General features: G+C 54.9%; 1 protein-coding gene across 2 annotated transcripts in view; it reads left to right on the top strand.

Annotated features, from left to right (window-relative positions):
- The window catches only part of PKD1 (polycystin 1, transient receptor potential channel interacting), a 92,824-nt gene that overhangs the window by 28,907 nt on the left and 43,982 nt on the right, over positions 1 to 19,935 (top strand). For both annotated transcript variants that reach the window (XM_086759312.1, XM_086759313.1), the window contains exons 2-9: positions 8,777 to 8,848; positions 9,881 to 9,952; positions 11,354 to 11,523; positions 13,992 to 14,660; positions 14,973 to 15,156; positions 18,254 to 18,468; positions 19,518 to 19,630; positions 19,712 to 19,838. In XM_086759312.1, the coding sequence (XP_086615438.1) occupies positions 8,777 to 8,848; positions 9,881 to 9,952; positions 11,354 to 11,523; positions 13,992 to 14,660; positions 14,973 to 15,156; positions 18,254 to 18,468; positions 19,518 to 19,630; positions 19,712 to 19,838 (1,622 nt within the window). The remainder of the gene's footprint in view (positions 1 to 8,776; positions 8,849 to 9,880; positions 9,953 to 11,353; positions 11,524 to 13,991; positions 14,661 to 14,972; positions 15,157 to 18,253; positions 18,469 to 19,517; positions 19,631 to 19,711; positions 19,839 to 19,935) is intronic.

A 19,935-nucleotide genomic window follows, 5' to 3' on the forward strand; every position in this document is an offset into this window, starting at 1 on the left:
TGCCCAGGTTGTTCCACTGTTCCTTTGGGGATACGACACACGGATGCCCCAGAAGGTTTCCAAGGAACAGGCCACGCAAATGTTTTTTCATCCTGTGGCAGTGTTTGCAAACGGGACGCGTGCTTTGGAGAAGACTTTCCTGGAGCTCTCTGCATCTCTTGGCTCCGGCTCTGGTGTCAGCTCAGCGATGTATCGCTGCTGTCGCTTCGACGGCACGCACAGCCTCCTGCGTCCTCTGAACCCTGCCCGCAGCTCGCGTTTGTTGTGCGTAGCAGAACCTATCGCGCTGCGGAAAAACAGCATTGTGTTTTTGTTATTTCTCACAGAGAAACAGTATCCCTAGAGCATAGCTATTCAAACAAAGGGCTCACATTAAAATAAATACAAATAGAATAATAAAAAAACGAGACTCAAAGATTGTCTACTCCATCCCCTGTCCCGGTGGTGAGTTAAAATCAACAACGCCTAAACATTTATTGAGAACTTTTCACTTTCCGTGAGGAAGATTAAGCACTTAGTAGCTCGGCTGTGTAATTCCTAAATTACAGCTTATAGAGGGCTCACTTTTCGTGGTAAAATAAAACACCACTGGGCTTCGAACACGCTGACTTGGAAACGCTCTGGGTTTTCGAGAGACCAGAGCTGGGCGGTGAAAGAGCTGTGTGCTGGCATGCAGCGCCGCAGGATGTGGGGGCTCCCGGGACGGGTGCTTTTTCGGGAAAGAAGTGGGTATCTGCATGGAAAGTGGTTGAATTTGGGTTGCAGGCGTCTCCTGGTCTACTCGAGCTGTGCCATGTCTGCTGGGAAGATGCTTGGTTTCATCGCATCTTCGGTTTCTTTGCAAACTTTGCGTGAACCAAATGCGAATTTGCAGGGCTGACATTTAGCTGGATGAAGCTGCGGGCAGCTTGTTTCCGTGCAGCACTCATTATGGACGTTAATTTCATTTAAATACGTGGGTTGCTGCTTTCCCCAGCTGAAGGTCTTCCCCGTTCTCATCTCTTAGTGCGATGGTGCAGAGGCAGAGCGGGGCTGGGTGATGCCTGATGTTCCCAGCCTTCTTTTGTGCTACACTAAGTCACCTCTTGGCAGCGGAGGGCGAGACCATGTCCAGGGCCAGCTCCGGTCCCTGCCAGGTCCTGGTCACTTGTGTGGCTCAGAAGGTGGGACTTGGCCTGAAAAGCCCCTCTCATAACGGTGGCCATCCCTGCAGCCAGCTCTCGTCCCACCAAAGTGCCTTGCAGAAGCTCTCACTGAGCTCTGCAAGCGCAGGAGGCCCCCGGTGACGCCCCGGTGCCCCCCTCGCCTTTGACTCCATTGTTTTGCCTTTGGGAGCGAGGAGATGAAGTCAGTGGCAGTCTAAGAATAACTTGTAAAACGAGCCGTGCTGCGGGTCCCTGCGCAGGCAGCAGCGCGCCGCTTCCTGGGAGCCTCTGGTGTGAAAAGCCCCCACCCAGCCCTCCTGGCCGGGGAGGAGCGGGACGGAGCGCGTGATGCCATTGCCTACGAGCCGGCCCTGCCAGAACATGACGTCGCTCCATGAGGTAACACGTCCCCTTTGTTCGAGTGGCTTCATCCCTGGTCCGACTTTATAACCATATTTGGGAAAGTCTGCGGAAAGCTGCTGGCTGCGGGGATGCGAGGAGCCGCTCTGTGAGTCTCAGCTGCCCTGCAGACAGCTCCCACCTGGAGAGCGGGGATGTCCTGGCTGCGGTGGAGATGCCCTGGCAATGGTGGGGACACCAGGGCCATGGTGGTGATGCCCTGGCCACGGTGGTGATGCCCTGGCCGTGGTGGTGATGTCCTGGCCACGGTGGTGATGCCCTGGCCGTGGTGGTGATGACCTGGCTGCGGTGGAGATGCCTTGGCAATGGTGGGGACGCCAGGGCTATGGTGGGGATGCCCTGGCCATGTTGGGGATGCCCTGGTCATGGTGGTGATGCCCTGGGCGTGTTGGGGACACCCTGGCCATGGTGGGGACGCCCTGGCCGTGCACCCCACAGGAGCACGCAGCCTCGCCCTCCTCTGTAGGCACTGCCGTGTCACCTGGGGTGTCCCGAGCTCTCAGCTCGGTCTCGTGCAGGGCTCAGGGATCTTTCCTGAGCTTCCTGAAGCACAGGCTCTTGCAGCCCCTTTGACACCCGCTGCCCAGCTTCAGCCCTGAGCTCACCCGCTCTGCCAAGAGCCAAGGGAGCGTTTCACACCGTCCCGTGGGCAGCCACCTCCCTCGCAGCGGGACCGTGAAGAACCTGTGGCCCCAGCCCAGCGAGATGAGCAGCATTTACTCCTACAAATCTGAGGGTCGCCTTGAGCTGGTGCTCTGGGAGAGGCAAGTGGCGGGATGAAGCGGGGCAGTGAGGTGGGGAAGGGGCGTTGCTTCGCTCCCGTTGCTCAGAGGGCAGCCCGCGGGGACGCGGTGACCTGCTCCTGGTCCTGCAGTGAGCCTGCAGCGCAGCGGGGAGTTAGGTCTGGTCTGCCTCGTGGCAAACCCACCGTCTCCTGGCACAGCCGGACGAGGGCATGTGTGAGGGTGCTTTGCAGTTCTCCCAGGAGAGCACGGAGTGTACAGAACACTGCAAAAATGCTGCTGTCCTCGCCTTACATTTTCTTATCAACAATTAGGATTTTACTGTGGGAAGAAAAGCATTTCATTTTTAGATGAATATTTGTGAAAAAGTCTTCTGGGGCAAATTCCTTAGAGAAAGCTAAGACTTGGGCCAGCATTTGAAACTCGTAAATTCAAAACGAACAAATAAATTGTCACCGTGCCGTGACAGCCTCGGGGAGATGAGGGTGCTCGCTGCCGTCTGCCCGTCCCAGCGTGCGGCTCTCTGCTGGGGACTCGCTCTCGGCAGCTGCCGCTGTCTCCCGTTGAGCCTTTCTCTGGACAGCCCTCCGCCTCGTGTTTGCTCCCCGACAGCCTTGCTGTTCTTCGGAAGCGGATGCCTGCCGTGAAGCCCCGGGCACACGGGTGCAATGCAGCCTCCTCTGCGGTGGGATGTGTCTGTTCGCAGTGACCCACTGCTGCGTGGCTCTGGGAGAGCAGAGGGGGAGAGCCCCTCTTTGTGTCCGGCTGCGGCTCGCGGAGGTGATGCGTGGTGCAGCTGGAATCCCTTCGCCTTGGAAAATCCCTGCCTCACTGTGACTGGAACCAGTAGCTGGGGATGAAGATCTCCGTATGCTGCTGCCCTCCTGTCTGTGCTGAAAGGCTGAGAGCTCGCCGTGCAGGAGAGCTGCTGAGGCTGGTCATCCCCGCTGGCGTGTCCCTGCGCCTAGTGCAGGATGACAGCGTTGCTCCCCGCACCCGGCACACAGAAAAATCGGTGTTTTTTCAGATTTCCTTAGCCACTGTGGCAAGAATCTTTCTTCCCCCCTCTGCACACAAGCGCCGTTACTTCTGTGCTTCCTAGGAGAGGTGCAAGCCAAAAGACAAAGAAAAGAAGGAATCAGATCAGCAAAAACCTGTAATTTTTCCTGGCTCAAGCATGCAGAAACACATAGGGTTTTTCCTGCTCTTTTCTGGAAAGTCTGTTACGTACGGCAGACGGTATCGGCACAGCACTGCTGCATGGGGCACCGCGCTGCCTCTTATTCCCGGAGACGAGAGAAGTGTTTGCCATGGTGACTTGTCAGGCAGCGTTTCGGCTGCGCAGGCGGCCTCCTGGGCGGTTTGCTGCTCTGTGGGCTGCCGGAGGGCTCTGGAAGCAGCGGGCTTCTTTGTGTCCCACAAGCCATCTCACACGTCCTCCTGTCCCTGGTGCTCTCTGGTTGCGAGGTGTGGGACGGTGCGGCCTGGCTTTGGGTAGGGGTGAGAAACGGGAGCGTTGCTGGGCTCTGCTCGGAGCATTGGTTCGCTGCTCGCTGCGGTCGTGGCCTCTCCTCCCTGGGTCCTGCAAGGCTTCAGCCACAAGATCTGACAGGGACTCAGAAATTCGGTGAATATTTTGGCAAAGTATGTGGCGCTGAGATCAGAAAGGGGGAATGGCTTCCACTGGAAGATGTGCTTGGGAAGGAGGACTCTTACTTTGATCACACAACATGAGGCAAACTCCATGAGAGAGCTGGGGCTGTTCAGCCTGGAGAAGACCTTACAGTGGCCTCCCAGCCCTAAAGGGGCTGATAAGAAAGATGGGGAGAAACTTTTTAGCAGGGCCTGTTGGGATAGGACGAGGGGTAATGGTTTCAAACTAAAAGAGGATAGATTCAGATGGACATGAGGAAGAAATGTTTTACGCTGAGGGTGGTGGAACATTGGCCGAGGGTGCCCAGAGAGGCGGTGGATGCCCCATCCCTGGAAACATTCCAGGCCAGGTTGGCCGGGGCTCTGAGCAACCTGATGTGGTTGGAGATGTCCCTGCTCCTGGCAGGGGGGTTGGACTGGGTGGCCAGAAAGTGATTTTCCCTGAAGGACAGGGTCTCTCTGTTGCAGATGCTCCATTTACTCACCCTGCGTGTCCTGTCGGGCCAGCCCAGCTCAAGAAGATGAGCTGGGAGATAGAAAATCTTTTTCCTCGTCTGCAAGCTGCGTGCGGTGCCCTGAGGAGCCGGTGCTTTATCCCTCCTGCGCTGCCGCAGGCCCCTCGGTAGCCACTGCAGAGGCTCCTGTGCGGGCGCTGGGTGGAAACACGACTGTACCCAAGCCGCCGTCTTTCCCTAGGGCCTCTGCAGCTTCACCGACCCACAAAAATCTCCACTTTTGCTGTGACTTAGAGGCCTGGAGCTTCTTTTCTGCTAACCGCTCCAGCTCTCCCAGCCCGCATGCGGCTCCTCTCTGCACAGACGCTTCTCCCCGTCTGTGGATGCTTTTCCCATTACCGTTCTGGCTGAGCTCCACGCGCCAAAAGGGCTGGGGAAGGCAAAGCCAGCACTGCTCCCCCTTCCCTCCCCTCCCCTCCCTTTTTTGTGAAATGAAGGCAGAGCGGGCCCGCAAATGACATAATGAGAGCATGACATCAGGCTTGGCAGGCGGAGGCGTGCTAAACTCTACTCAACATTATATGTTCTGTGGAATTAAGAAAAAACCAGCAGTGCAACCCAAAATGCCTGTCCACCACAGCGCTGCAGAAATAACCCCCCGGCTGCCCCGCTGAGTGGTTGAGGGCCCGTGGAGCTCATCTGAGCATCACGGGGGGACAGAGCGGGTGGCACTGAGCCTTGCTGCTCTCTTCCATCAGGAAAGCGATGCGAGGGCACAGCGCTGCTCGCTGGTTTTTACCCCCAGAAGTTCCCCGACCCCTTCTGCAGGAGATTTCGCTGGCGGTGTTTGCAGCTGGTCTCTCCCGGCACCCTCGGTGGGACGAGCTGCTGGTGGCCCTGCGCTACGCGCGGCTCTGGAGAGGGTCGGGGGCTCACCCAGCGTCACACGGGGAGCTGGCAGCAGAGCTGGGATGGAGCTGGAGGCTCCCAGGGCTCGGGTTGCCGCCCTCATTACCAAGTGTTCCCTTCTCCAGAGCTTCCCCTTCCCCACAACCAGCTCCACTTCCAGAAGTTTTTGTAGCATGCCCTTAACGTGTGCGTTAAACGTGTGAGTGTTTGCTGGGGCGCTTAGGGGGCGGCAAGGGGAGCTCTCTGTAAGGCTTCTTTTGCACAGTTGTTGTTCTGTACCGTGGTGGTTGGTGGGTTTTGATGCCCCACTGAGGTCCTCTGGCATTGCCTGGCTCCGTTTTACAGGCGTGGAAACCCAGGCAGCGTTGAGGAGCTGTGACCTGCCCATGGCTGCCCTCTTCCAGGCAGCACGGCGTGTTCTCGGTATCCCCCGCGGCACGGTAAACTGCATTTGTCTGTCTGCTCGTGGAGAGGGCGGCAGTCTGCGTGCGCGGTGCGTTTCAATGGAGAGCTTTGTTTTCTGCTGGCTTCAGCTCTGCTTTGAACCTGCTCCGAATTTCCTCCAGCCTGGCAGTGGGCTGGGAACACAGTCGTGGCAGTTTGTGGCACCGAGAGGCTGAGCCCTGTCCCGCAGCCTTTGCGCTGGGTTTTATTGCTCAGTATTTCCTGATTACTCTTCTTTTCTGTAACCTACCTTGGGGCACAGCCATCTTTCCCATGCCAGGAAGGCATAATATGGTTTTCCATGCAAGCTGGAGAGGGACCGGTGGGAGAAGGCAAGCAGGCGGCTGGGAGCCCGGCTCACTGGCTCGCGGCTGGAGGTGGCAGGCGCTGGCATCGCCACTGTTCCTCGCTTCTCCAGGCTGTCCTGCCAACAGGAGCTCTGCATCCCTCGCAGGCTCTGCTCCAAGGATGTCTGGGAATGTTGGAAGCTGAGAAGTTTTATACCAGTTTCTCATCAGATCTTGAAGGCAAGGGTAGAAAATAGCAAGGGAGTTGGGCTCTGGGTTGTAGGTACCGGTGGGTTGCCTGGTCTGGATGGAGGACGGCAGCGTCTGCGGGTGCTGGGCTGGAGCTCAGGCTGTGGGAGACGGAGGATGGGAGCCAAGGTCTTGGGGTCCCTTGGAAAGCGTGTGAGTGGTAGTTAAGTGACAGTGTCAGGGTATGGACAGAGCTTGGGTTAGCTACATGCTCCAAGGGTTCAGGGCACCTTGCAGCCTGTGGTGCAGTGGCGAGCCCCAGCTCTCTCTTCTGAGGGCCACTGATGGAGCCCCTCTGCGTGGTGGGCTGTGGGTCAGCGCTGGCTTTGGGTGACAGCAGCGGGTGCAGGATAGGTGGCCGAGCTCAGATGATGATGTCTGGCAGCATCGGCTTGGTGGTGGTGTGTGCAGAACGACAGCCGAGCTGTACTGTCAGGATAAGAGGGAACAGGCACAGGAGCCTCCTCCAGCCTTTCCACCGGGATGCCGTGGGGCTCGCCGGGACAGGAGGGCGCTGATACCCCAGTGACACGCATCCGCAGGGCCTGGCACCCTCAGAGCTCTCCTGGCTCTACAGCAAAGGCCCTGCAGCAAACCAGAGGCAGAAGCAAGTCACGTACTCGTTTATGGGGAGCAGCTTCTCCTGGCCCTTTCTGAGCAAAGCTTGCCGGCCGCAGGCACAGCGCCCGGCATCCAGCACCCCTCGGGTCCCCGCTGGAGCACCCCTCTTCAGAGGAGCTCCCTCCCATGCTCAGCAGGCAGTGACATCTAGTGTCAGCCCAACACACGGGAGAAGCAGGGCCGAGCGGGGAATTTCTGCCTGTACCTTCATTTTTCCCAGTTTGCAGAGGCCGTTGGGAGCAGCTCTGCCACCCAGCATCTTTCTGGAGCGGGTGCCAGGTCACAGTCTGGTCCTGCTCTCGGGTGGGAATGGAGCGGGCTGACCTCTGGGAGCCGAGGATTTGGGGTCTCACCCTTCACTTAACCTGAAGTTTAGAGGCTTTTTCTGAGGTGCGATGGAAATCACGGTGAGGACGTTCCCCCGTGCAGAATGCGACGTGGGCTGTGTCACCTCAGCAGAGGGTGCTCTGTGTTCTTTAACGATCGTCCCAGCTGCCCCGAGACAAAAGAGCCTTGGCTCCACTGGATGTATTTGCTAGCGTCTTTTTTTAAAGTGTATTTGTTGAGCTGGGTTTTTTTGCACATTTCTTGGACTTCTTTATTGATGTTGCTGGTGAACTCTTCTAAATCCACTCTCAGCTTGGCAGAGAACTCCTGGACAGCAAAATCAGGGAAAATAAACTCAGACCTTTTAAAGAGACATCCATCCCGGTTACTTATCCCCACTTTCCTGGAATCATACGTAATTTTCCTGCCAGTTTGGCAGAATTCTTTTCATTTGGATAAATTAAGTTGAAATGTCAGATCAAACCCAGCATTAATTGATCAGGGGATAAAAATGAAGAGGTGAGAAGCAGCAAGGAGAAATTACAGGAGATGCTTGTAGGATAAAAGGAGAGGAAGGAGGTGGGCAGGGGTCCGGCTCTGGTGGTGGCGGCACGGCCGTGGCTGCGGTGGATCCAGCCCTGTCCCCTCCCCGGGCCCCTGCCAGAAATCCGTGAAGGATAATAAGCGTCGCACGGCTCGGAATAAGGGTTTTGATGCTGGTAAGAGAAGGTTCTGGCCAAAGGAGATTAATCTGAAACCAGAGAGTGAAGTTTATTGGGAACGAGCGGAGACTGATCAGCGAAAGTTTCCCTTCTCAGCCGAGTCCGTTTCGAAATTGAAAAACAGGACATGGGGTGAGACGAGAGCTGGGCTGGGGGACAGAAACAACTTTCCTTGGGATGAGTTGGAGGCTGTTGGTGTTCCAGGGAGCGATTAGAGCTTTTTTCAAACAGTGTTCCTTTTATAAGCACAATCTAACCTGACTTTAAACAGAAAATATTCTTTGTAACTTCTTCTTTCCTTTTAAGCGTTTCCAATGAGAGACAAAAAATCTTTAAAGTGTAAAAGTTGAACACATCAATTGTGTAATTAATTACCAGTTCTTTGGCACGAGAAATGGACTTGGAAGTTCCTCATATTTTTTTTTTTCTCTAAGTTAATTACTACTTTAGTCTAAATTATTTCCTAATTACTTCTTTGAACATACATTAGACTTGAATTTTTTTAGAAGGCTACATCAAATGTAGTAATGCGTTTGTCGTGTGTGTAATTGCTCTCGATACGCCGCAGGATGTGTATGGTGATAGCCCCAATCTGTCTCTGCACACCGTACAGAGCTCTGAGCAGCAAACACTTTTTAGCTGGGAAAGGGGATTTCTTTGGCTGGGAGAAAAGCTCCGCTTTAACGCACCAAACCGTCCAGGCTGGAGCCTGATGGAGCCTGGAGAGGGGCTCTTCTGAGGTCTAGTGATGGAGGAGTGACAAGTTCAACGAAAGCTGAAAATTGTGTTTTCTTTCTCTAGGGATCTCTCCAATAACAAGATTGGTGGTTTAGATGTGCAGACGTTCGAAAGCCTGACTTCTCTGGCAAAACTGTAAGTACCCGCTGTGCCCTTCGGGTCCTGCAGCTCACCGTGCACTGCAGAGCGCGTGCCTGTTTCGTACGTTAGCCTTGCTCCTGCTCGACCTCGTCTGTTGAGCCCCAGCTAGATGTGTCCGTGGTCTCCTTCCTCAAGGCCTTTAGCTGCACAGTCCGGCAAATGACCGATTCCCTCGGTGGCATTCAGAGAGCTGAGCAGGATTTGTCCCGCTGTGCTGCTAGATGGAGAGGAGATCAAGGCGAGAGGGTGAGATTTGTCACAAGATGCGTGTTAGTATGTGGAAAATTGGGTACTGAGTCTGAGGGTCCTTTGAGGAGCCCAGTAGTAGCAGGGGAACGACCTGCCTGCATGTCCCATTGCTCCCCACACTCTAAGCTGTCCCAAAAACTGCCCAGACTCTGGGTGGGCCAGGAGAAGAGGAGAGCTTTGGCCGTTAGGACCCTCACTGGTCCAGCTACTCATCAGATGAGTTTTCACTGTTACTTGCTGATGGTTCATAGAGAAGATTAACTGTTTTATAAAGGAAAATTGGACTGTCAGATCAAAAAAGCCGGCACCAAAATCTGCTTTGGTGGTTCCAGCTCAGTAGCTGACAGCCTGGACAGCTTACTATCTTTACATCTCAAAAATCTCCTAAAAGGACTTGTAGAAGGACTTGGAGAACTGGAACAGGACTTGGGAATGAGAACAGGCTATCTAGAGAGGTTGTGGAGTCTCCATCCTTGGAGATACTCAAAAGCAGTCTGGATGTGGTCCTGGCAGCCTGCTGTAGGTGACCCTGCTTGAGCAGGGTGGTTGGACCAGAAGACTTCCAGAGGTTCCTTCCAACCTCAGCCGCGCTGTGATTCCGTGACTTAGTGCCTGGCTGGACATTTTGCTATTGTATGCCTGGGACTTTTGAGATTCAAGGTCCTTGGAGAGTAACTAGTACCCAAGCAGAGCTTGGGACAGAGGTTGATCCTGTATGTTGGCCAGGAAGTTGTTACCAGCGTGATGAACTTTCTTTTCATTTTCCCTCTTTTACAGAGATATAAGCCACAACAAGATTTCTACATTAGAAGATGGAATATTTGATAATTTATTTAATTTAAGTGAAATGTAAGTTCATCCTCTTTGTTTCCTGGTTCTTTATTTCGATCTTTCCTTGAAACATCTCCTTGAAACATTATGCGGTGGGGTGGGATGCAGCTCTGTCTTGGTGAAACGTGGGGCGTGTACCCAACGAGGCAGCTGCCTTTTGGATGCTCTCCAGTTTCTCCCTCAAGCTGTGTCCTGCTCCTTGGTCCTGTTGGTGCCCTTCAATCTAACCTCTTCCCAGACACCGCTCGTGTCTCCTGGGTACCTCCAACCTCTGCCTCTGCCTTCTTGCCTTCCCTGCTTGTCTCTCGCACCAGCTCTGCTGAGGTTCTTGTCTCTGGCTGTGCTCCAGGCCACACTGACTGTTCCTCTGTCTATGGTCACACCTTGGGACCAGGGGACTCTGACAAAAAGGGCCCTGATCTGCAACACAGGAGACCCTGACTGAGGTGTCCAAGTCACTTGAAGACACTTGAAGATGTTCTCCCTAAGTGATTCAAGTTCTTAGGGTTATAGTGGTTTTTAATTGAAGTAATTAAAGCCTATGCTATTATGTGAAGGGCGGGGAGGGGAGGACACACATTTCCAGGAGATACGTGAGGTGACAGCACGGAACGGCCGTTTGTGTCCGAATGAGCCAAAGGACCAGTGCCATCGCTCTTGGCAGGCAAGAGGGAAGTTCAGCCACACGTTATCCCTGAAGACGGACGCAAAGGGCATTTCAGCTCTGCGTTTTTGCTCACAAGTGGCACCGAAAAGACACAAAAGGATCCAGACCAGGTCCGGGTGGCTCTGTCCCTGCTAAGGCTGGCCGGCAAAGCGGTGCTTTCAGGATGCGAACCCTGGGTTCAGCCCCGCGGCAGCCCAGCCCAGCCCAGCCCAGCTGGCGTCAGCTGAACAAACAGCTTTCCATCTCTGTCCTCTTCGCAGCTGAGTGCCAAAGGCTGTAATTTGGTTCAGGCTTAGCTGCAATTAAAGTTTCCATCTTTTCATTAAACTGCCACATGGAAAGATTATCATTGACTTTGCATTTCTTTTTTGACAGATCAATTTTATTCTCTTAGCTATTTTTTAATGGAGCTGTAAATAGTCTCCCTAAGCTGGAGAGGCTGCCGTTACTCCAGTGGCTGTTAGATGGCAGAGCGTTTTAAATATCAGATTGTGTCTGTAATTTGCTTCTAATTGCAACAATTATTTGTAGAGTGAAAAAAGTACTTGGAGTACTTGCCTAATTCTAGCCTCTAGAAAAACCATGTTAATTATTGCTTGATTCCCTATTCATTAACTCCCCTTGCAGCTCTTTCTGCAGCATTTCGGTGCAGTGGCGCAGATGGGAACAGCGAGGGATCTGCACGCTGCTGTAATTAACACTGAGCACATGTCACGTTAATGCCTGACTTTTGTCTGATCTCCCTCTTACAGAAACTTAAGTTGGAATCCATTTGTTTGTGACTGCAAACTCTCCTGGTTGCCCCGTTGGGTGGAAGACAGAAGCGTGAAAGTTATTCAGGCGTCAGATACGAGATGCGCCCACCCTCCTGAGGTGGCCAACCTTTCCCTCTTCGATGTCTCGTTCGTCAACGCTAGTTGCGGTAAGGAAAGGCTGCGGGCTGTGGTGGGGGAGATGACTGAACCATGGAAACGATGGGCCCAGGGGCGGCTGGGGACCTCTGTAGCCCTCAAGTCACCAGTTCTAATCTCATTGAGCAATTAATGGTAGCATATGACTGTACCCTGGGGCCTTAAGGATTGGATGTGTCACAGCAGGGCTGAGATCAGCAAACTCATTACAGACCCAGCTTCAGGCAGCCAGCAGGTGACAGTAGCTCCATGACCTCCAGCCTTAGGCGCTCGCTCTCTCAAGCTTTCACCAGTCTGACTCAAAGCACTGAAATCTCCAGTATTGGAGTTGATGGGACCTGAGGACATGCTAAGTGGAATCTTCGCAGCTGACAGGGCTCCACGTCGGGAGCGTTGAATGAACACTGCCCCGATCCACAGCCCGCCGCCTGCTCCGGGGGCGTTTTTCTGACTGCCTTGGCTAGCAGAAGCATCGGTGTCCCGGTTCCAGTGAGGATGGAGTTAATTCTTACTGGGCTGGGAGAGGAGCTGGGGCTGGTGGCCCCTGTGGCTGGGACACAGCTGGGATGGTTACTCAGGACCCCGCAGCCGGGACAGGTTGCCCAAACGAGCCCAGGGCTGCCCCACCCCATGGCACCATTTGCTCCTTGGGAGGGAGCTGGGCACTGGGATCTGTTGTACTGGAAATTCTGTGCTTCAGCATATTCTGTTATTGTTTCTGGTTTCCATCTCTGTTTTCTCTCCCTCTGCTGTTCTGTTAAACTGTTTTTGTCCCAACCAAAGAGTTTTGCCTTTCTTTCCTGATTCTCCTCCCCATCCCACTGGGGGACACTGGTGATGGAGGGAGTGACTGCGTGATGTTTTAGCTGCGCAGTGGGGCCAGACCACGGCAGTTGGGCAGCCTTTAACTGGAGGGTAGGAGGAGGAAGCCCTGAGAAAACTAATCCTGCCTGGATGGTTGGCTGTCTCTGAGTAAGAGAGAGGAAGGGATCCTGAGCGCTGCCCCTGACAGGCATCGGGCGTCTCCCTTTGTAGCTGACGGGCAGATGCGGGGCTGAGGGCTGGGGGACCCAGAGCTGGTGGGAGCAGCTGCATCGCCTGGTGTTCCCTGGGCCAGAACCTACGTGGTGGTTGCTCGTCTCCCAGCCTTGCAGCACCTTGCAGGAATTATCAAGGGGAATAACACCAGCGCTGTTACTCCCCTTGGTAATTAGGTGTTCCCCTCTTGAGCTACTCTTAAGTGGGTGTGGAAACCAATGTCAGGCTGTCTTCTGGGTAATTCGGTGTACTGGGAGTGGGCTGGGGCAGCCTGCCAGCTACTGACAGTTCTTACTGACTGGCAGGGAAAGAAGAAGTATGAGTAGGCTGGTGTTAAACAGCAAAGTGGTTCCCATGCTGTGGTCCTCCTCACGGGACTTTTCTTAAGAAAAGTGGCTTGATGTTTGCGGGAAGGCTGTGGAGCGAGCCGCACAGTTGGATGGATTCGATATGGGAAGAGCATGCGAGGCTGGAGCTGTCGAGATGTTTGGGGGGAGATGTTGTAGCAACCAGCAGAAACAGAGCAGCAAACGTGGCTGGCTTGCGTGGGCAGAGCTGCAGAGGAGGCCAGGCCGTCCCAGCTGGGCTGCGGCTGTGCGCGCGGCAGAGGCCCTGCCTGTCTGTCTGTGGCAGAGAAACGTCCCACCCCTTGCAAGCCGGGGAGGGCGAAGTGAGCCCCAGGGAGCGAGCTGTTGCTCTGAGCAGGGGCTGTTGTGGCTGCCGTCATTGTGCGTGTCCATGCACGTGCATGTTTGTGCTCCCTGTAGCCAGGCGCGTCTTGTTTCTGCGTCCTTCCATGCGCCTCGGGTGCAGCTGCGTGTGGCATTGCCCTGTTCTAGCATCAGGTTTTGCCTGCAAGTAGGTGGGAAGCTCTTGGCTCTCTGAGGAGGAAGGCGGCTGCAGTGTGTGCCCAGCTCCAATGAGGGCCTGGGCAGGGAGTCCGGTGGCATTTGCCCCGTGATGTGCCACTCTGCCCAAGCGCGTTTGGTTATAGATGTGTTGCTGGATGCCCCAGGCAGCATGCAGGGAAACGTGCTGCACCAAACCAAGCTGAGGTACAGCGAAGGGACAAGCCTTTTGTCTTGGTCCTACTCGGTGGCTGGCCCTCTGGGCTCTTTTGAGGGCCACGCTCAGCGGCTCCGTGTCCCCTGGGACTGTCGGGCTCTCCAGAGATCCCTTTTATTTACTGACTGTTGCTGCCACATAAATCTGTGTGGCTGCCTTGTTATTTCTGTCACCAGCAATTAGCATAAAGAGTTTGGAAATGGTTGCTGAGGGATTCAGGACTTGCCAGGCGAGTCTCAAAAAGGAAATGCTTGGAGTAGGAGCTGCCCAGGAGAAGTCCATTCCCAGGAGTGCGAGGTGGTGTCTTTGGAGGGTTTCACCAAGCTGTGGCTTCACAATCTCAGTTTGCAATGGGACCTTCTGTTCTGTCCCCTAGGAGCTCAATACATAACGTGTCTGACAAGCAACCACACAGAAGAGGCTGAACTTGTCATCCTCTTCACGTCTGTTCACCCTGGGAACCTCACTGAGGAGACCTGCAGTGCCCTCTGCTACGCCGAAGACCAGGAGTATGGAGGCTTCAGCCCCCACGGGCAGTGTTTGTGTGGTACTGCCCATGAAACAAACTCTTCCTCCGATTGTTTGCCATTTTGCACTGAGCATTTGTCCGGGCAGACCTGTGATGGCCCATCCCTCATCCCCTCTCCCTTCCAGGCACAGCTGCCTGTGGCTTTCACAGGACTCCAGCCCCGGTACAGCCTACACCAGGCCGTGCTCTTCAACATCAGTATTCCCATTGCTGTCAGCACTTTACTGTGGGAATTTGGGGACCAGACAGAGGTTCTCAACACCACTGGAAATACAGTTGTCCACATGTACGCCTTACCTGGGCAGTACAATGTCACTGCCACCATCTTTGTGGGCACCAAGGTCTTGTACGTGCAGGCAGAAGTTGAGGTGGTGGCTTCACCCCAACAGTTAGAACTGCAATGTCCTTCTTTGGTCAAGACGAATGAGAGTCTGGACATACGGATCCGCAACAGAGGTGGCACTGGCCTCGCGGTGTTGTACGGGATCACCGCAGAGGCTGGAGAGCTGGGCAGAGGTAAGCAGGGTTGCTGGGTGGGTGCTGGGCAAGGGAGGGGTGGCAGTGGGTCCTGGGCCTTCCCTTTCCCTTCCTTCCTAACAAGGAGTAAGGGATGACTCCTTTGGGCACTCCTTGCTCCCCTGACCAACCAGGCAGTGTTTTGCACCGTCCTGGACTGAAAAGATGACTGCACGGAATGCCCTTCAACAGTGAAGGGGGTGTGTGTGCTTCAAGAAGGACAGGACATTCCTGGAGCCTCAGTCCTTGGGTTGGGCTGGGATGTGCGGGCCCATGGAAAGCACATCATGTGTTTTCTTCTACCTCATGCAGCAGTTCACCCCATGTGTCCCCCCGACGGCTTGGTTTTCCCGGGCAATAACCACTGCTACCAGCTGGTGGTGGAGAAGGCGGAGTGGCTGGAGGCCCAGCACCACTGCCAGGAGCACGGCAACGGAGAGCTGGCTTTTGTGAGCAGCCCCGAGATCCAGAGCTTCCTCGTCGCTCATGTCATCAGGTAAGCGAGGAGGGTAAGGTTCTCGTGTTCTTGGGCTCACGTCTGCAAAGGGATCCAGAGAGGGGGTGCTGCCGAACCCGAACCCGAGCCCGGCAGCAGGCAGCCCTGTGCAGCCAGTCAGGCTGGAGAGGCACGGCCGAGTACGGGGAGATGGTGGGGGTGAGGCTGCTGAGAAGGAATAAGCAGAGCTTGAGCCTTTGCTGAACTTGGCTTCTTTGCTTAAAGGCTGTAGAGGGAAGAAGAGGAATGGGGCAGAAAGACTGAAGTCAGAAATGGGAATTGTGGGATTGCTGCTGGTGGGCATCTTGTACCCCACGTTTGTGCCGGTGGGTGCATCTGGAGTGGTGCCGGGTCAGGAGCAAACGAGGCTGGGCTGAGCAGAGCTCCTACCTGGGAGTTCGGCAAAACCTGCGGACTCCAGTTGGATGGTGGAGAGGGTGCTCGGGGTGCAGAGGGTGCTTGGCTGCCAGGCGGGGCCTGGGGGTGACCTTGCAGCCAGCCCCCTCCATCAGCTGAATTACAGCTGAGTCGTCCCGTGCCTGACACCGTGGCATCCGGCAGCAGCTCTAGCAGAGCCCACGCCAGCGCTGCAGCCCTGCCTCCCAGCTAGGGTCCCGCACCCTCCCAGCGACGGCTGCAGCCTGAAGCCCAGACCTCTTCCCCTCTCGCCTCCTGAGAAGGAGCTGTGCTCCTTCCCCATGTTGGGCTCCAGCAGCGTCTGTTCCATCTCAGGACTTGCGCTTTATAAACAGCGAGCACTGGAAGTGTCGGCCTCTGATTAAATCCGCCGCTCTCGGCGCCCTTTCTCAACCAGCCCTCCCTGGGCGGCCGGGGAGCTCGCGGGGGCCCGGCGGCTCTTGTCAGCGCTCCCAGATGCGGATGTTGGAGATGGGCTCTTCATAAACACGACTCGGAAAGCACGCGCGCAGGGAGCGGCTGCGGGTGACGTAGGCTTTGAGCGGCCCTGCTGAAGGTCTGACAGCCCCTTCTCCCCAGGCTTGTGTCCCTGCCCTGTTCCATTCACGCTGGGATTTACCCGGAGATTGCCGACGTGTGGTCCCTGCTCCAGGGAGGAAGAGCCTGTCCCGTCCCGCGCGTTAGGGACCTGTCACTTGGTGCTCTGATTTAGCGGCTGTTGCATGCAGGGCTTTGATGGACTGCAGTGCGAGGAAGTCATGAGACCTCGGAGGGGAATGAGCCGCCCAAGCTGTTTCGCAGCTGCTGCCCTATGTTGCTCTCCTCTCTGGCCCCTTTATTTGATGTATTTATTTTACTAATCCGTTCAGATAAACATGAATGAGGCAGTTCCAGGATGCGATTTCCCTGGCGATAAAAGACAAATCAACCAAGCCGCGGGTTTTTGGAACGCGCAGCCTCCATAGTTTCTTGTGGGAAAATGACAGAAGCAGAAATCTGTTTCCCATTAGAGCGTGCAGCGGCAAGGACCGCGCTCTCCTCTCCTTCGCTCCTGTTGTTTGGTGGCCTCCCCAGGAGCAGCGTGTGCTGAGCTGGTCCCCTCCCTGTCTCCAGACGCAGAGTGCTCCAGCCCACCCCGCTTCCAGGGGACCCTGTGTTCCCCTCCGGGGCAGCGCAGGGACCCCCTCTCCCTGTCCGAGCCTCCTCAGGCGTCGCGGCAGCTTGGCCCTTCCTCAGAGGGAGAGGGGGCTCACACCTTGCTTCAGAAGAGGGTGTCCAGAGCCCCCCTGCTCCTCCTCTGCAAGGTAGTGGGCCAGGCAGCGGGGCAGGGGTGGGAAGTGAGCCAGTCAGCCTATTTCTTCTTCTTTTTTAGGTTTTTTTTTGATGACTTGCAGTTAGATCATAGCTGGAATTAGAAAGGGAAAATCTCTATGGAGTTTTACCGATGGCAGCAAGCAGGCGGTTTCCCAGCCTGCTGTCCCCAGTTCCTTGCCGGTGGTTTGGGAGCGGAGCACAGTGGTTATTTATTTTTTAATCTTATTTGCAATGAAAGCTACTGATTCACGGAACAGTTATTTTGGTCGTCGTTCTTCAGCATGACCTCATTAATCATTTCATCTGGCATAAGGCTGGTGGTGGAGAGACGAATTGTCTCCCTGGTCTGCTCTTTGCTGAGCAGCTGTACCACCTTGGAGCATGCTGGAGCCGGGGGCGAGGCTGCAGCAGGATTGATTGCAACCGGTGGGACAGAGCACGGAGAAGAAGCTGGGGGCTTTGAAGGGTTCATGACGGGGCTGTTCCCACTCCCCAGAAGTTAATGTGGAACAAATGCCTCACTTTCTGCTGGGTGCGATCAGAAACAGTTGTCCAGGCTATCTGTGGCTATGAAAGACCACTCAGCACTTTCCACCAGGATCTCTGCTGGGGTTCAGCCAGTTTCCATCTGTGGAAGGGACATTTCATCTTCCTAAAGCCATCCTGGCAGTTTCTTGTGCATGTGGGGTTCATCTGCCTGCGGTGCCGTGGCCTCTGCTGCTGGTGTCTTGTCCCCTTTCAGTGGTGGCTGAGGAGCTGACGGTCTCCCAGCAGCTGCGTCAACGATCCCTCGATGCGAACAGGAGCTCCCGAAGCTGGCACTGTCCGAGGTTTAATCCTGCACTGGTGCCAGTTCCACTTGCACTGGAGAATGAACCAGTGCTCAGCAGTGTGTCATGAGCTCTGTGGTGCTGACGGAGCCTTTAACTGGGTCCTCTTGTAACCTGAGCGGGAAAGGCTGGTGCTTTGGGAACGGGGTGCCTTATGTCGTGGGGCAGTGATCATCAAGGCTCTGGCTGCACACAGGGCTCCCCTGAGCTGCTTCTCCGTCCCGGCTCCGCTGCGCTGTAGCATTGGCTTTGGTTGCTCCGACCGGATCCTTTGGGCTCGGCTCTCCCCTCCGTACATCAGACAGCAGGTGGCTTTCTGTGGCCCTTGGTACAGAGGTTTGAAGGGCAGGTAGGAGAACGGATACTGAAATCCTTTAGTAACCAAAAGGCTCTGTTGAGTGCAGCCTGTGACACCTGGATGAAGCTGCTGTTGTTGAGATGATTATTTTCATGGTGAACCATAGATGGCATCTGTCCCAGATCTTTCTAATACTTACGGTTTCCTGAAATCTCCCCCTCTTTTTTGTTTTTTTCAGGAGCCTCGATGTCTGGATTGGATTCAATGATTTTGCAAGCACTGGAGCGCAGCAGAGAGGCGAAGGATTTAATCTGGAGAGCTGTCAGAACTGGCTGCCGGGAGAGCCCCATCCGTCCAACGCTGACCACTGTGTCCGGATGGGCCCGACGGGCCAGTGCAACACCGACCTGTGCATGGCCAAGCACAGCTACGTCTGCGAGTACAAGCCCAAAGGTGCGCTCTGCCTCCCCTCCTGTCCGCTGGCGTCGTGGGCAGCCGGGCATCCCTCTTGCTCGTATGTGCTAAGGAAAAACAGGGCTGCATGGAGTGGGGGTTGTCCAGAGCATCACCCCAGATCAAGTGGGACTGGCAACCACCACGATATTCCCAGCAGAGGCTTGGCTGATAAACTTACAGAAACCTGCCCTGAGCCCAAAGGGAAGAATTTGTCCCACTCCATCAACAGAAGTAGAGAGAGGGGCGAAGCCTTGAGGCAGAACTTTGGAAATAGCTTTTCTCTCTTATTTGAGCTGCTGCTGCCAGGATCTGAGGCCATGGTGCTGCTTTGGTGACTCTTGCTGTCCTTCTGTGGTGTCCTTTAGTTGTGAGGTGTTGGGGTCTTGTGGCTTGAAAGACTGTAGGGTCTTGGAGATCATTAGGTGAGCTTTTACAGGGTGTGTGCTGTGAGGTTTGTGTTTGTGGAGCTTCCCGAATCTCCCAAAGCAGTGTCGGGAGTAAGAAAGAGAACAGAAAATAGATGAAATATGGGAGAAGATGTAGATAAGAAGGAGAAGCCATTGCTAGGAAGAGAGCCCACTGGCCCCGATTGGAGGGACAGCATCAGCTGGCTGTGCTCAGGCAGAGCCTGACCTGGCTGTGAATGAGCCAGAGGCATTTGCCACTGGTGGAAACCAACTGGTCCTGGCACATTTCCCGTGGAGGATGGGGAGTGCACCTCGTGATCAAAAATTCAAAGCAAATCATGGGGTCTTAGAAGGGAGAAGTATCTGCAGAGTTCCTAGAAGTCAAAATTGCTGAGAATTGGAAATGCAGATGTTATTTGTGCAGATGAGAAAGAAATCAAAACACCTGTAAGAAGAGGGAGGAAACTACAGGATTACAGCAGCTGTTCCTCCAGTAAAGCTGGAGTTCCAGGTTCCTGAGCGGTCCAAGCCCTGCTACAGCTCTGCTGCGCGGTGTGAGCAGGCATGAGCAGGGTGAGGGACAGCTTCAGGCCTTGCTGAGTCTCATGGGCTTTGTTCTGATATTTCCTTTGTGAACAGGAGTTCTCTTAAATGCTGAAAACTTCTTTGTGGGAGACCCTGTGTTCCACACGCACGAGGCTGTGAAAAATGTGACAGAAGATGTGCAGTCAGCTCCGTGGCAGGCTGTGGAGGTAAGAAGGGTTTGTTCATCCTGCTGCTGCAGAGGGAGACAAGGAGACAGGGGCAGGTGAGAGCCTTGTTCTGTTTTGCAGGTGATGGTGTTCCCTGAGCTGGCGTTCAGGCATGAGGGATATTTGACTGCCCTGGAGTTTGTGACACAGGAACTGCATCAGCCCGTTCAAGTGAGGTTCCAGGTGCTTAGACCGATAGATGGAGAAGGTGAGGCATCTCCTCTCAGCACTTCTCGTATTGTCAGAGCTGATGCCATCAGGGCCATGGCAAACTCGGTGTGTGTGGCCTTTTTGTGGCCCCTCTG

Source organism: Chlamydotis macqueenii, chromosome 15 (assembly GCF_036417535.1).
Source record: "Chlamydotis macqueenii isolate bChlMac1 chromosome 15, bChlMac1.mat, whole genome shotgun sequence".
Lineage (NCBI taxonomy): Eukaryota > Metazoa > Chordata > Aves > Otidiformes > Otididae > Chlamydotis > Chlamydotis macqueenii.